Source organism: Battus philenor, unplaced genomic scaffold, assembly GCF_028537555.1.
Source record: "Battus philenor isolate CCGP_79_NKW_IND1 unplaced genomic scaffold, ilBatPhil1.0.hap1 SCAF_5, whole genome shotgun sequence".
NCBI classification, from domain to species: domain Eukaryota; kingdom Metazoa; phylum Arthropoda; class Insecta; order Lepidoptera; family Papilionidae; genus Battus; species Battus philenor.
Window position 1 is genome coordinate 11,405,320 of NW_027181715.1, and position 15,142 is coordinate 11,420,461.

General features: G+C 32.0%; 1 protein-coding gene across 1 annotated transcript in view; it reads right to left on the reverse strand.

Moving 5' to 3' along the window:
- Window positions 1-1,877: 1,877 nt before the first annotated feature.
- The window catches only part of dally (division abnormally delayed protein), a 140,360-nt gene continuing 127,095 nt past the window's right edge, over window positions 1,878-15,142 (reverse strand). Inside the window, exons 6-9 of the mRNA XM_068772266.1 lie at window positions 7,137-7,384; window positions 6,099-6,225; window positions 5,025-5,190; window positions 1,878-3,975 (exon numbers count right to left, since the gene is read on the reverse strand). Coding sequence (XP_068628367.1) covers window positions 3,839-3,975; window positions 5,025-5,190; window positions 6,099-6,225; window positions 7,137-7,384 — 678 coding nt within the window. The 3' untranslated portion in view covers window positions 1,878-3,838. The remainder of the gene's footprint in view (window positions 3,976-5,024; window positions 5,191-6,098; window positions 6,226-7,136; window positions 7,385-15,142) is intronic.

A 15,142-nucleotide genomic window follows, 5' to 3' on the forward strand; every position in this document is an offset into this window, starting at 1 on the left:
GGTGGGTATCCAAAGGTTGCTTAGCAGACTAGATACCTCGACCGTTTCAACTGTTCTTTATGGTAAATCTATAATCAAGTGCTGTTCCAGTGTTAGGGACTTTGGGTTGCAAATAGATTCCACTATGAGTAGGCAGGGTCAGACCACCTCTGTATGCCAGAAAGTTTCTGGTTCTCTGTGTACTATACACCGTCTAAAAACCTTTCTTCCTTCCAAAACTAAGGCAATGCTTGTGAAATACTTTGCAATATTTTTTGTAGTCTTCTGAAAAGTCGCATATTCGGACTTATCGGGGCGTGATGAATTAGATTTTTCAATATCAGCCCCAACCATAACAATATCGTGATCCGTAATTTCAGCCTTATAAATTATCCCTACTATATCTTCTGGCCTATTGAACTTCACAAAAAGGTGGTCTAAAGTCGCGGCTCCATATGTGGACATAGTTATAGCATGCATTAAACCGTGTTCAGCCATTAAGCAAAGATAGTCCATGCATTCAAAATGTTATTGACTGGATTGATATTAATATTTAGCTCGCTGTACTTTGATGGTAAGATTTGTAGTTGGGTTTCAAGGGAGTTTTCAGTATTATTGATAGATGGGGAACCATAGATAGCAACTATAGCCATAGTTTTAGGAAATTAGATTCTTTTAAACCGCTGGTATTGATCAAGTCAAGTTCATACACCGTCCCGGACTGTATCTCTCGAGTATAGATAACTTTACCATAATTTTGGTTTATGAATTTATTGGTCCTGTAACAGCCTGGTAATTAGGGAATCATTGAAGTCTCGTCAATCCAGCATTATGTAAGGCATATCAAGTCAAAGTTAGTTTTCATTCTTTTTTAAGTTACTCAGAAGGCATCAAATTTTTTTTTGATATTACGGATGTTCAATGTTAGAGCCTTAAAATTGTGTTGTCACTTAAAACTGAGGCATATTGATCTCCACTGTTCATTTCATTATATGGCAGTCATTTTTAGATTATATAGTTCTTTTGCCAAGTTTACAGCGCCCATGATACAAATAGTGTGAAGTTACGGCGGATATTTATGTTGACGGTGCTTTACAAAAAATTCTCACACCCTACAACTATTATGCACAGTACGTGTTTTCACAACTTTACTTAGTACAGTCGTTCACATAATAACAGGAGCGGAGTAATGACGCTACCAGAACTGGACACAATGGTCTGCATGAATAAAATATTTTAAAAAGAGGTCACCGACGTTATTGCGTACTATTGCGTTTTGCATGTGTAGCGACTGAGATGTATCTCTTTATTTCTAGTTATGTTTGTTTCGTTGTGTATTTTTTATACGGCACGCGTGAAAGATCATAACAAATCCATATTTATGTTAGAAGCATAGCTGAGGTTCTTTAACATTATGAATAAGAAAATCTTCATCAATAACAAGCATAAATTGTGTATCAGATTAGTTTAACCTATTAAAATCGGACCTTAGTATTGGTGCCTTACAACTTATTTAACAGTTACAAGAAATCATAAAGAGTGCTATGCTCTCCAACTGAGATTTTCAGTAGTATGGCTAGGAAACGGCCTACAGCGAGCGTCTTTCGCCCACCTTAACAAGGTCATCTGTCTACTGCTGAACCATGGTCTCCAGATCCTTAAAGTCCAGTGGCAATCTGTTATACGCACGATACGATGGCCTGCCTATTCCATTTCAAGTTTCCAATCCGCTATGTCGGTTACTTCGTTCTTTCTTTTACGTTCCGCTTTGGATCTCGTTCCATTATCATTCCACATTTGATATCGACTAACTTTATTTAAAGGATCATTCGAATACAATGATTTTGAAATAAAACAATTATAATATGGTACAGAGTTTATTTTCATAATATAAACACACTGTCTGTCCAGTAATATTTACAAACGTTCGAGATTCATTACTTGTTAATTTACTTGTTGATAAATTCATTTTATTCATTGGAAGCAATGAAATTTAAATTTCTAGATATTATCTGTTCTTGTAAGTAACATACAACAGCGTTACCTGTTCTCGGTTATTCGTGTCTTAGGTCTGTATCACACATACATCATTAGTACCGGAGGCTTGCCGGTGGCTATTACAATCTTTTAGTTTTATATTGTTATATATCGCCTTCGCTTCGCCTTTGGTACGCATACGGCATCTGTACATGATCTTAAATATCCATTTCATTAACAGAAGTTCTATGTAAAGTCATGAGAATTAATGATTGAACCTACAGTATACATACGTATTTGATTCCTGTACGCCACATATTATATGACATAATTTATTTGTCAATTAATAAGAATAGTTCAAGCCCTTTAAAAGGATCAACAATTAATGATCATGACCATAGTACCCCAAATGTACAATAGAACGAAGCTCATCATTAGATGATGGCTGTCGCATAAAATTTGCTATAAATCTTTCTATCAAGCGCAAAATTTTTTTTTACAATTTTTATCTTTTTTATATTAATTCACATTAGGCTCTCTCTAAACGACACATTTGTTTAGAATGCCAGTGTAAATTATACATGTCATTCAATAAATACACAATTATATCATTATATCGGAATATCAATTCAATTATTACAAACATCATAAAAACTTTATAGTAAGTTGTCATTAAGAAATTCAAACTATGATTTTTAGAACTCTCTAATCTTTAAGCCGTTTCAAAACAAACATTAGTATTACTATAATTTAGAGTTTTTTTATATTTTTTAATTCTTTATGGTTTACTTCATTAATACCGTGAAAACTCGACTTCAGTTATTTATTGTTGTATATACAAAAATTAAAAATATAACACCCAAAACAGTTTGTCTTTTTTAAGAGCTTACGAATAAATAGCATAACATTCGGTGCCCGTTTCAGACAAAGGGAGCGAAACGTATTTGTTCGTAAAGGAATTTTAATAAGATGTTCAACTTACTCATATTCACCGCATACTTCATAGGCCCTTGATTAATACTCCAGATAATTCACTAAACATATTTATTGCCATTTCATTTAATATTTAAAGTAATATAATACATATCTCTTTCAAAGAATATTATAATATATAAATAATGCGTCGTACGATCCGCATCAACTTAAAACACTAATTCTGTATCACATAACATTATTTGATTAAATTATGACTTAATTAATATTATAAATTATAATATTCGTAACATTAATATGGCAACAAAAAATGTCTCCTAGCTAAGCACCTAGACCAGTAGGATTTTAGGTATTTACATATCTGTACAGATGGCCCTTACAACATAATCACTCTCGACCTTTCTCATTATCATTTTATTGCCAATCAACTATTATTTAACAATTATAAAAGATTCTTTAAATAATAATATCATATTATCCCATTATTAGTTTCACAAAGTATTTAAATGCAGAAGTAAAGGCTTCTGTTAAAAAGTATATATAACTATCACTACGTAAATTTAGAAAAATATGTACAAAAAAAAAAACAATATATAGTAAACACATGATATGCACTGTACAATTGCAGACTTTAATATGATATAAGATTCTTAAGCGTTTATTTGCAATAATTAAGTGATTATAAACCCTACATGCTTTGTAAACAAAAAAGCCTGTGACGGACTAACACTGGTAAGACTAGCTACCGTAGGGTTCATACTACCTATCGAAATTTCGTTACAAATTAACCGATACATTTTCACATGTCTTTTATTTCGCACTACTACTAAAGTCGAAGATCCAAAACACGCATCACTTCACGCTAATGATATAGGGAACGTACACGGGCGTACGGGGCTCGATAGGGCCAGGAATGGGGTCACGAGGGCTAAAGGTCGACGGCGGCAGTTTAAGTCAGGCAGCTGACGAGACGTGAGGAAACCGCTGCGGCAAGCACGAGACCGAGTAGAGGTCGTGACTCCACGCCCGACGACGTCTTCTCCGTTGAAGAATATGTATTGTCCTCGCTGACGTATGTTCTGCTTCCTATTGACAAATAAGGTGAAATATGTATCACAAGATATTTAATTTTTTAATATACATATGTTGTTTCTATTTTTTTATTCTTTTGCATATTGTGTAATGGTTAATGCTTTAAAGGCTTTCTCTACTAGTCAACAAAGAGTGGTGCAGAGACAGCAAGTAGGTATCTGTGTAAATATAAAAGAAAAGTAATACGAATGTAAAATACTACATATATATATATACTCATGATACCAGACTATACTTATTAAAGAATTACATAAATAGTATAATATAATTTACACGTAATATATATAATATATAAAAGAAAAGTTTCGATTCTACGCGAGTAGGTCTCAAACCCTTCTTTTAAACATATAACGCTCAGTTTGCTCCATAGTTCCGAACGGAAGTCAGATTGAGACGGCAATTTTATTCCAAGATCGTAAATTTGTCTCGTATATATTTAACATTAACATATTTCAAGATATTTTCCTAAACAGTAGAATATTTATACTAATAATTTTTAAGTCTAAATCAGGTTCCTCTAAAATTATGTGTATGTACCATGTGTCGATGTAGCAGAAAGTTTTGCAAACATGTTCACAACGCGAAAGCAGCGCACAAAGTTTACACAAAGTGGTTGCACTGTAGTTTCTACAGTGCAAGCATACTACAGTAAAATTTTAAACAAACGCATTTTGAGCTGAGCTGCGTAATATAACTGAAATATGCAAAATCAATTTATTGTTAATTCAGAATACATAAAATAGTTATTATTTATTTTCGCTTAACGTCAACTTTAGCTTGTTTTATTTCTGTATCTTTATGAGACTAGATGATGGTAATTTATTTGATTGTGAGACGCTGGAAAGTTAGACAATGTTATAAAAATATTTGACACGCTATTTTAGCCAGGGTCTTGAAACAGAAATGTCGTTTTGCAGCGACCTACTTTTTATGATTTTAATCAAAAGATGACATACAAAAAGAGTGATAAGTCGATATTACTTTCAATTTGTTTTTTATATGCTATCAATGTATTTAATAGTATCATTTTTATATCCACTCACCGACATCCTGTGCTCCAGAACCTTCCTCACCGGAACCCTCGGCGTCATAAGCTGCATCATCGTCAGTGTAACTTCGACCCGAGCCTGAACCCTCATCCCCTGCCTCGTCGCCCTGCATAAATGCTTCGGCCGCCGGGGCACTGCCCCATGAGTGGGAGACCAGCAACTAAGGAGACAAAAACAATTTTATAAATGCTATGTTATCATTATTTCATCCATACAACGTCCACTACAGGAGGAAAGCCTGCCCCGTTGATTTGAATTGATACGAAGAAAATTTAATTAAAAAAAAAAACTTTTCGGTAAGACTAACACCACTTAAGCAAAAACAACTAGACTGTAATGAGTCATAATATATTTTGTCATTCATCAATCTTACAAAAACTTTGCATGGCTGCTATTTAAATTAAATTTAATATTATATGTGATAGCTCGGTATCATTTCGAGCGGTTGAACGTAATTCGCAAACTAGTTTACGCTTTATTATATCATGATATCATCATAGACAAAAAGCTAATTTGTTACAACGCAGCTATAAAACTTAACGATGTAAAATGATTACAAGACATTGGTTAAAGTATTAGAGAGAAATCCGGTTATTAGGTTTAGGCGTGCCTAAAACAGGATCAGATTTTATGTTAATTAGACGTAATTACGCAAATCCATATTAAAAGACGCTCGGGATTTCTCTGTGAGTTTTAATCAGGAACAGGGAGATCTGTAGACGAACGAAAATAATTGTTTGATGATTATGATTGGCTAGTTGCAATGGTTCGCGTCTTATGGTTCTGAAGTGGAAATCACAGCCCAGCAAGCGCAGTGTAAGACGTCTACCGACAAGATAAACAGATGACCTTGTTAGGCTCATAGGAAGAAGTTAGATAAAGGCAACTACTTACGTGAGATACCTATATATTGGAAATCTTTAGAAGAAACTAGAAAGACTAGAATTGTTTAGATAATGAATGTTCTACAGCTGAAGTGGTTGTGATATTTGTCGAGATTGTATATTACATAAGTTTAAGTTAATAGTAATTATTTCAGCGAATAGATGAGATGAAGTTCATATATACCTGTCTGGCTTGCCGTAGTTTGTCGCCTAATGCAGCCACGCCCAACTCCTGCTTCGTACCAACAGTGATCTCTGGATTGTATTTCTGATCGCTATTCGAAGCGGAAGCCACCAACGCTTTTGTGTACCTAAACAAGATAAAAATAATAAAATTTTACTTCATTACATTGACAGTTTCTATAATTGTCTTGCTATTGCAAAAAATCAAGGATAACTTATTTTATTCTTAAAATCTTGTCCTGGCTAATACTAAAACAGGGTTCGAATTGATTTGGTTTCCATACATAATATAAATTATATATACATAATACAAATTAAGTATATTTTCCATTTGTATAGTTTGTAAAAATAAATGTTATGATAACTACTTAATATGTAATTTTATGTAATTGATGTACACATATACAATAAGACATAATACAAGCATGAAAGACAAATTTTTGTTTTTTGTATATTAGAAAGTACACTTATATTTCTGTCAAATGCTTTTGTAACACAGACATAAAATAGCAGTAGCCTTTAAAATTCACAGACGGTCGTTAATGTAGATACGTTTGATTCTAAACTAATACAGATATTATTTAACATTGTAGTGAATTTTGTTTTTAATTTAAATATTTTATTTTATTACTATTGTGTAACTGTATTTATTAATTTATTTATTTATCACAACGACAAATAATGAGCTTCAATAAGTCATGAAATACAGTTTAAATATTATCAATTCAATTACAGTACATCACGGGTGATGAAGCAGTTTTGACATCACTTTACACTAACGTTAAGTACACGACAATCTAAAATCAATACTACAATACAGGAGAAAAATTATACTTTAACAATGTTTGTTTGGAAATAAAATATATATAGAATACCAGTCAATACACTCAAACAATAATTACTATACAAAATGTCGTACACATTCTTTTACTTGACAAAACAGAATTGTAACCTAGCAAAAGTGACTTCATTTTCAAACCCCATTAACCGTCTAAAATGAGATTACAATAATAAGAAATAACTTCATGAATCTACTCACTCTCCAACAGTTTCGCCGTTCCAACATTCAGTGTTGCCTTCACTTGCGAAATCTGGTTCGTCGCACACTTTGTCACCTAAACCGGAGAATAGTTTCTTGCTTGCGGCCAAGGTGGCTGCGAACTGTAAAAGTTCAGTGTCAGGTGGTGGAGCTCGCAGAGCATCACGCCGGGCGGCCCCTGGTGTTGGAGTAGCCGGTGTTAGACCGGAGATATCTACAGTTGTCGGAGATCCGCACTCTTGTCGCACCTGTCGACAAACAAATTTAATTTAATTTACATTAATATTGATTTTATTTATTTAATTTTAATTTGTTTTAAAAGCATATTGACAAATTTAACACAAACATGTACAAAAATATAACGATAAATCTTAAGATCACATATCTGTCATTAATTTATCATTAATACCAGATGTGTACGATATAATTCCAGATATTAGGTATAACGAGTCTTTACCACTGAGCTACCAAGCTCAGCGGTAAGGAATAGAGAATTAAGATTGCAGATCGCGGAATGGATTCACGAGATACAGTTACACATATAATTCACACTTTGTGCATTATTTATATAAGATTGCCACTGCTCACAAACATGTTTCCAGAGGATGTGTAGCAGCATCCTCTGCGTACTATGAAACAGCACTGCGACTGCATAAATATCTATGCAGGAATATGTATTTACGGAGGATTAGGAGAATTATAATGATTTTCAATATAATTGATTTCAATCGGTTTGATTTCGGTACAATATACACACACACACTCACACGCACACGCAGACACACACACACATGTATATATGCTTTTATCGATATCGTAGTTCTATTTTTATACTACTGTATAACGATGTACTGTGTATATATAACATTGCAGATGTTTTATACAAAAATTTGGCTATTAAACTAATCACAGGTTAACGCCTGTCAAACTGCACAAACAGATTTTAAAGACGCGTAAAAAAAGTTTGGAATTGTTTACGGCAATCACTTTGTTTCTTGTGTATTATAGACTGAAAGGGACCTCAAAACAAAACGGTGTTTTTATTGAAGTCCATTCTTAGACTTTTCGCGTTTGGAACTCGCTTTATGTTGAATGATGTCATTATATGAAGAGCTCAGTCTGAGTGTATTTATATTAAATTCAGAAAGACCCTAAATGGATTATAACAATTATAAATTAGTAAAATAATACTTATACAGGGTCATTAGTTATAGGTGTAAGGGCTTAAAATAGATGAATGTAGTGTTCATTTATTTCAATTGATATTTAGTACATCGTATCTTGTAATGTAATAATGACAACGTTGCAAGAAAAAGCGATTACCAAACTCGGATTTCTACATATTAAAATTTAATTATTGTTTCCTACCTATCCGTGTACTTTGCCTTTTTACTGTCAGAAGGTATTGACCTGTAGCATTTCATTACGCAAATATGTTAATCTAACATATTTTCAAAGTGCTCACTTTCCATAAGTTGATTGTAAATATAACTAAAAGCTTTAAAGCTTTTTACGGAAAAATAGCTATATTGAATATATTGACCCCTTATCTATGTACAGGTTGATCGGTAATAGGTGTAATTAACTTTACATCTTTTACAAATCACCACGTATATAAAAGAGTTTAAAATGATTCTATAATATACAAGAATAGCATGAGACGTAATTCTATATTCTTAAATGTAAATGATCTGTTTTGACTTTCATACAATGATTTGTATTGGACTAGCACACGTGTGTAAGTGAAAATAAAAGAATTAAATAGATGCGTTGATGATAAAGCGGCGCGGGTGGAGCATAGTGATGTGCCCGCGTGCCCGGTCCGCGAATATTATCAGCGAGAGATCGTTATTCGTGCGGAAATAGAGCAGGCACGGGCGCGACCAGTTAACATACGTTGCTACCAATGTTACCAGATTAAAATTTCAATAAAGTATTATAACATTTTTCTGTTTTATTTTGTAATATATGGTATACGTGTTTGTATATAAACCATTTGATATTGGAAAAAAGCTAGTACATATTTACACAGAAATAATAGTAGCAGTAGACGAATTAAATGTTAAAATTAAAGAAAGTAGTACACCCAAGAGTCATTCATATTTATATATCTACATATGTATAAACATGTGTATAATTACTAGTTTTTAACGAACTTTTTCTACTTATTTGCTATTGCATATCATACATATTGAAAACGTTGTATACGTCTTAAATAAACAGTTACCAGTTATGCTGTCTTATATAAATTAATTAAATATTGTATTTTCTATAATTTACGGGTATTATGTAGAAAAATCTGCCAGAATGAGGATTTTTTACCTACTTAGCAAAACGTTTATAACTATGAATTAAATATATATATTATTGCGACATAACTTTGAATCTATTTCTTCAATTGTTTACTATATCTATTTGCAATTTATGCATATTTGTTATTTGTGCCTATTTACTTTGTGTGCTTACTTACCATATTTTAAATGAAATTTAGTAGTCATTAGTAGGTACATAAATTATTGTATGTCACGTTTAGTATTCGGCGTGCTTATCGCCCGTACCGAATATTGGGAAGTCTGAAGAGCTCAGGTGGAAAACTAATAATCAATATGTCCTCTGAGTTTTAACATATATATATATATATATATATATATATATATATATATATATATATATATATATATATATATATATATGTACAAATAGAAGTAATCTCAAATAACACAAGATTTAGGCGTTTATACGTTTAAATTATTTAAAAAACTATTGATCGGATGCAATTTTTTTCCTTAAATAATGTAGGGCGTATAAAAATAATATTTATAAACCATTGGGCGTTCATTAGAGATGCTTTAAAACTAAAAGTGAAAATCAGAAATTATTTTTGCTTAATTTTAATTTCAGCAAATTAGACGTCTACTTGAGAAAGGCCTTCTCTATGTTTCCAATAGGACCGAGCTTACTAGGTTGTTTAATGCTCTCAATTTAAAAATATTCATACATGTTTACATAAGCAGTAATTGAAGTCATGATGCCAAATTGATAACCTTATCAACTAACATAATGCATAGAAATTAGTCGTAAAAACTTAGTCTTCGTATTTAATTTAAAGCCGTTTCAAGAAATTATGCTATCTTTTATGCCTGCCTGTTAATTTGTCAACCTCGTTAATCGAATTAACCTCAATTTTCTTAAATCCAGGCGGAAAGTAAAAGATTTACTCTTTTATTTCTTTTCCTCGTCTTTAATTTGCTTTAGCTGGAGCAGCAAATTGCTTTTCTTAAACTGAATTCATAATAATTAATTTAAAAAAAATATTTCTTTTATAAACTATATCAAATATATAAATCTTTGGTCTTAATAAATGCTTTTTATTTATAATGTTTTTGGTTATCCTTAATATTTTTCGTATTCATTTCGATTTAGAGTGCACACTTGTAATATGAAGCTTTGAAAATTATATATATATTAAAATAGGAAGAGGAACGAGGATATAAATATGAACACAATGAGTAAACTTCATAAGTTCTTATTACTTAAACCTTTGCTTAACGAACCAGTAAAATAATTTCGCGACATTGTATAAACGTTAATTAACTTAATGAGGCCTATGGTGTATACTTTTTTTTAAATAACAAGCAATTTTCCAGCCTGTTTGAGGTAATGAGGAGTCGAATTAGTTGGCAACACCGCAACCGTGTGAACGCCCGCAGCGACTCGCGACACACGCAAATAAACTACAAAGAGCACCCAGCCCTGCGGTCGACGCAAATAGTCGCATAGTTTCTTGTGTAATACAGCCGCTAATGTAATTATTATAAAAAGTGCCAGTCCTTATTGCTTCTTGGCCGAGTTCCCGGTATTTCGTAGCATAGTTAGGTCCTTTGAAGAAAAATCTCGACCACAATTGTAATTGTAATGCTGAGAATATGACCCGGGTTTAAATATGCGAGTTTGAAACTTAGCTCCTTAATATCAACTTTGTTGGAGTGTCAATAAAAAAGATAATTCAAAGGAAATAAATGGGAATAATGGTTTTTATTTGAAGCGTTTTGAGATTTGAACCACCAACGTTATATTTTATAATCGAAACCAAACACATATATTTGTCAATAACTATTTTTCTTAGAGATCGTAATTGATATATTTGTCTAAATCATTGTATACAGGGAGGAATGTACAGCTACCTTATTTTTCAACAAAAATTATAAATTGTTTGAAAATATAAATTGACAACTCTGAAACTACAGGATTGTGTCAAGTGATTAATTTCTGACAGTACAATAGTAGGGACAGATGGTAAACAAAAATAAAATTTAATATGTAGTAATCCGAATTTTGAAAATGTTTTTCATGTTATATTATGAGTACATTATTTATTATCTGTGAAACCGCTGCTTATAGATAAGGTGTAAAGTAAATTAATTAGGAGCAAATAAGCTACACATTTCCGCTCCAAAACTTTTATATTTATAATCAATTATCCTTTATATATAACAGTTTATGCCAAAAAATTAATCGGATAAAACTGACTTGCAACTGAACCTTGTGTATATACTATACATTCAAGCTGCGAAATATTATTCGTCATAAAACTTACATAAAATAACAACACAATTCACATTCAAAAGTACTTAAATTTTATTAAGATCAAATAAATAAATGTTTCTTAATTACAGAATAGCCGCAGGAAATTTTACAACGATCAAAGTTAAGACGTTCAAATCGGTTTTATTTCATTTAAAACTTAGCATTACAAATATAAAGGAGCCGACAAGCGAATACGGTAAATATTCATTAGCGGCCAGTTTTGCACCACTGTAACCGGATCGTGCCGCGATCGATAAAAAAAAGTTTATATATAAAAACTTTTTGCGTGTACAATGAGAGCAAGGCGTCTGACAGCCGCGGGTGGCCAGTGTGATAACCGGAGTTTAAGAAGCTTTTAACACGTAATCCATTCGGAATTAAATTCCTCAGGAGTAGGAATGGAGGAATGAGTTGGCGCGAATGAACTTGCATTAGGAATGACAACAACCGATGAATACAAAAATCGGTAATTTTTTAAAATGTCTGTCTAGTTCTGTAACTGGTTTCATATCGATTTTTCTTTTATTTTTCAATGGGAGTAGGTTATTTGAGTATTTTAAGAGTTTTTTTCTAGCGTTTTATTAACGATGATATTGTTATATATAACGATAACCTTTTCAACTGAAAGAAAACACAAAGTAAATTAATGTATTCACGTTTTTATTCTTAAAGAAAAATTTCGATGTTCCAAATTATAATATTAAAGTAATTTTTAAAGACTTCTTTTCTTTTCGATCTGGAAGGTTCGTGGGCTTTAGAGAACAGAGGGCGGAAGGCGGTTAGCCTAAACCTACTTTACGTAATGTAGTTCGGGAGTTTCTCGGTAATCATAGATAGGTTGTTACATCATATGCATTATAACCAGATTTGTTTTGTAGCAGGTTTTAGGTTTTGTAAAATTATTTATGATTTGTAATACATATAAAAGATTTCCACTTTAATGTAATAACGCGATGTTTTGCCGAGTGGCGTTCATTGGTTTTCTATCAAATAAAACGCAAAAGGCAATTGCGTGCTAGTGTATAATATGCAATTATATCTATGTTCTAGAACAACATGCGCTCGTGTATCTGTTAGTGCACACCATGCGATGTAAACACAGGAAGGCTAATCAATTTTATCTAGGGCCTCTCCTACGCGCGATCGGCAGCAGCAATCAATTTAACTTCCTTTGGTTACAATGACTAACGCCATTGTTCGTTGTTTAATTATATTAATTGTAACATCAGACGGTCTTTGTTCGTCCTTGATGACTCACGGTCATACATCATCTTATTATCCGGTCGTTTGACACTCAAAATTAAGACCTTGTTAAGTTATGGACCCTGGATGACGAACGTGACCACATTTGAGGGGAAAGGTTAGAACCAATTTAATTGTTACGTATTATGATATCTTACTTTGCGACTCACTCATCGACCCTATGAAGTATTTGACTATGAAGATATGTATAAGATTTTCACCTCCTGAATATCTATATTCAATTATTTAACAATATCCGCAAAAGCGACAACATGTCTTACTACCATTTGTTAAATAGGCTGTCTATACGACAACGCCTTTACTAGCAAGCACTCATCTTCTTACATATCTTCTCAATTTCAGTTTAATAAAAACATTTCGATCCTCTAACAACTTTATACTTCGCATTATAATTTTTGTTATGTTAGGTGTGCGACGTTTAGATGTTAGGATAACCAAGAATGGTTACATGTTCGAATACGACAAAATGATGGAATCATTACAATATATATTCGTATATTACCGCATATTTTTATGTTGCGATCATATATACGAGATTATTTTAAAATTTGAAAATGTCTATGTTTTAATAATTCATTGCTATGCATTATATCATAACTTGGAATAGATAGTATACCTCGTAAGTATAGATAAATTAGCTCATTTTAAAAATATTTTTTATTGTCACCATATTATTATCCTTTTTTTGCGTTTACTTTTTTTACAAAGGGTAGGAATCCTTCATCTACAATATGCTTGCGAGCATTTAGTAAAAGAAGTGTCAATATAAATAAACAACAAAGTTAAAAATCTATGTATTTACATTGTCCTAAAATAAGTGAGAAAAATCTATTATATATTTTATATGATTTGTAGTACTATTTTTGTGTTACATACTAATATATAAATATAGTAAATTACATGATACATCCACAAATATTCAGCAATATACAATACCATGTCAATAATTGAATGAAATATCGATTTCAATTAGTATTGACACAAAATACTGCGGCGGTAAGCTGATCAGTTTTGATGGAAACCTACACATGGATGTTCGGTATAGGATACAATTAGTTTACTCAATAGAATCTCTATTGTGAAACGCTTACTTATTAGCCGCTTGATAATGAACTTAACGAATAAATAAACTTAAATACATTGAAGGACAAGTTTATATTTCTTTTAAAAACATAACTCGAAAACTAATAAAGTAGTATCCAATTACTCTAAATCTTGACGAACGCATGCTCTTTTGATCCTTGGTTACTAAGTTCATCCAATGGTTGTCTGGAAGAAATCGCAATTCGCGATAAGACTACCGTTTGTACTGAATTTTTGGTCTTTTCATAACATTTAAAATAATTATACTGTTGCAATATATTATTACAAAAGAAATCTCATCCGCAACGTATAAGGAAGGTAATATGATCGTAACCACACGATCGGATATTTGTCTTCAGTAAACACTATTATGTCATTGTTATACGTCAAACAATAGAAAGTCACTTTAACTATTGTTTAAATGAAAAGAGTTTGAGAAATTAGATTTACAGCTATGAAATTTTCAAACGCGTTAATAATATTAAAAGTTATTTTTTAATTTAAAAATCTGATGAAAATGCAAATCATCATAGTCAACTATAACAATTTCAAAGACATTCGAATAAAAAAAAATATTCGACTATAAAAACTGAAGTTTGAAATAATAGGTCAAATATCAATAAAATTTTTATATATTAGCTTTAATTCTAATTAGATATGATTGTGATGATGTTTTAATCACAATTTGAAATAAGGATTCTATCATCATCATCAGTCAATAAATGACCGCGGCAAGACCTTCACCAAATGACCAGTTTTGCGCTTCCTGTATCCAGCGATTCGTCGCGACCTTGATTATGTCGGCCGGTTTAATATCTACCTACGCTTCTAGCGGCTCCTGGTCGCCACTCGGGATTATTCCGTCGAGACACAGAAATAATATAAATGTATTACATCTATACACGTATAAACTATATACATTTAATAGCTTCATATCAAAAGTGAGCAATGTTTGCTAATAAGTCAAAAATAACCACCTCGATAACTTACAACGAAGAAGAATTTATTAATTGGGCAAGACTTTTTAGAGCAGGTTCGACGATAACATGAACGAATGATCAAATATTATATTT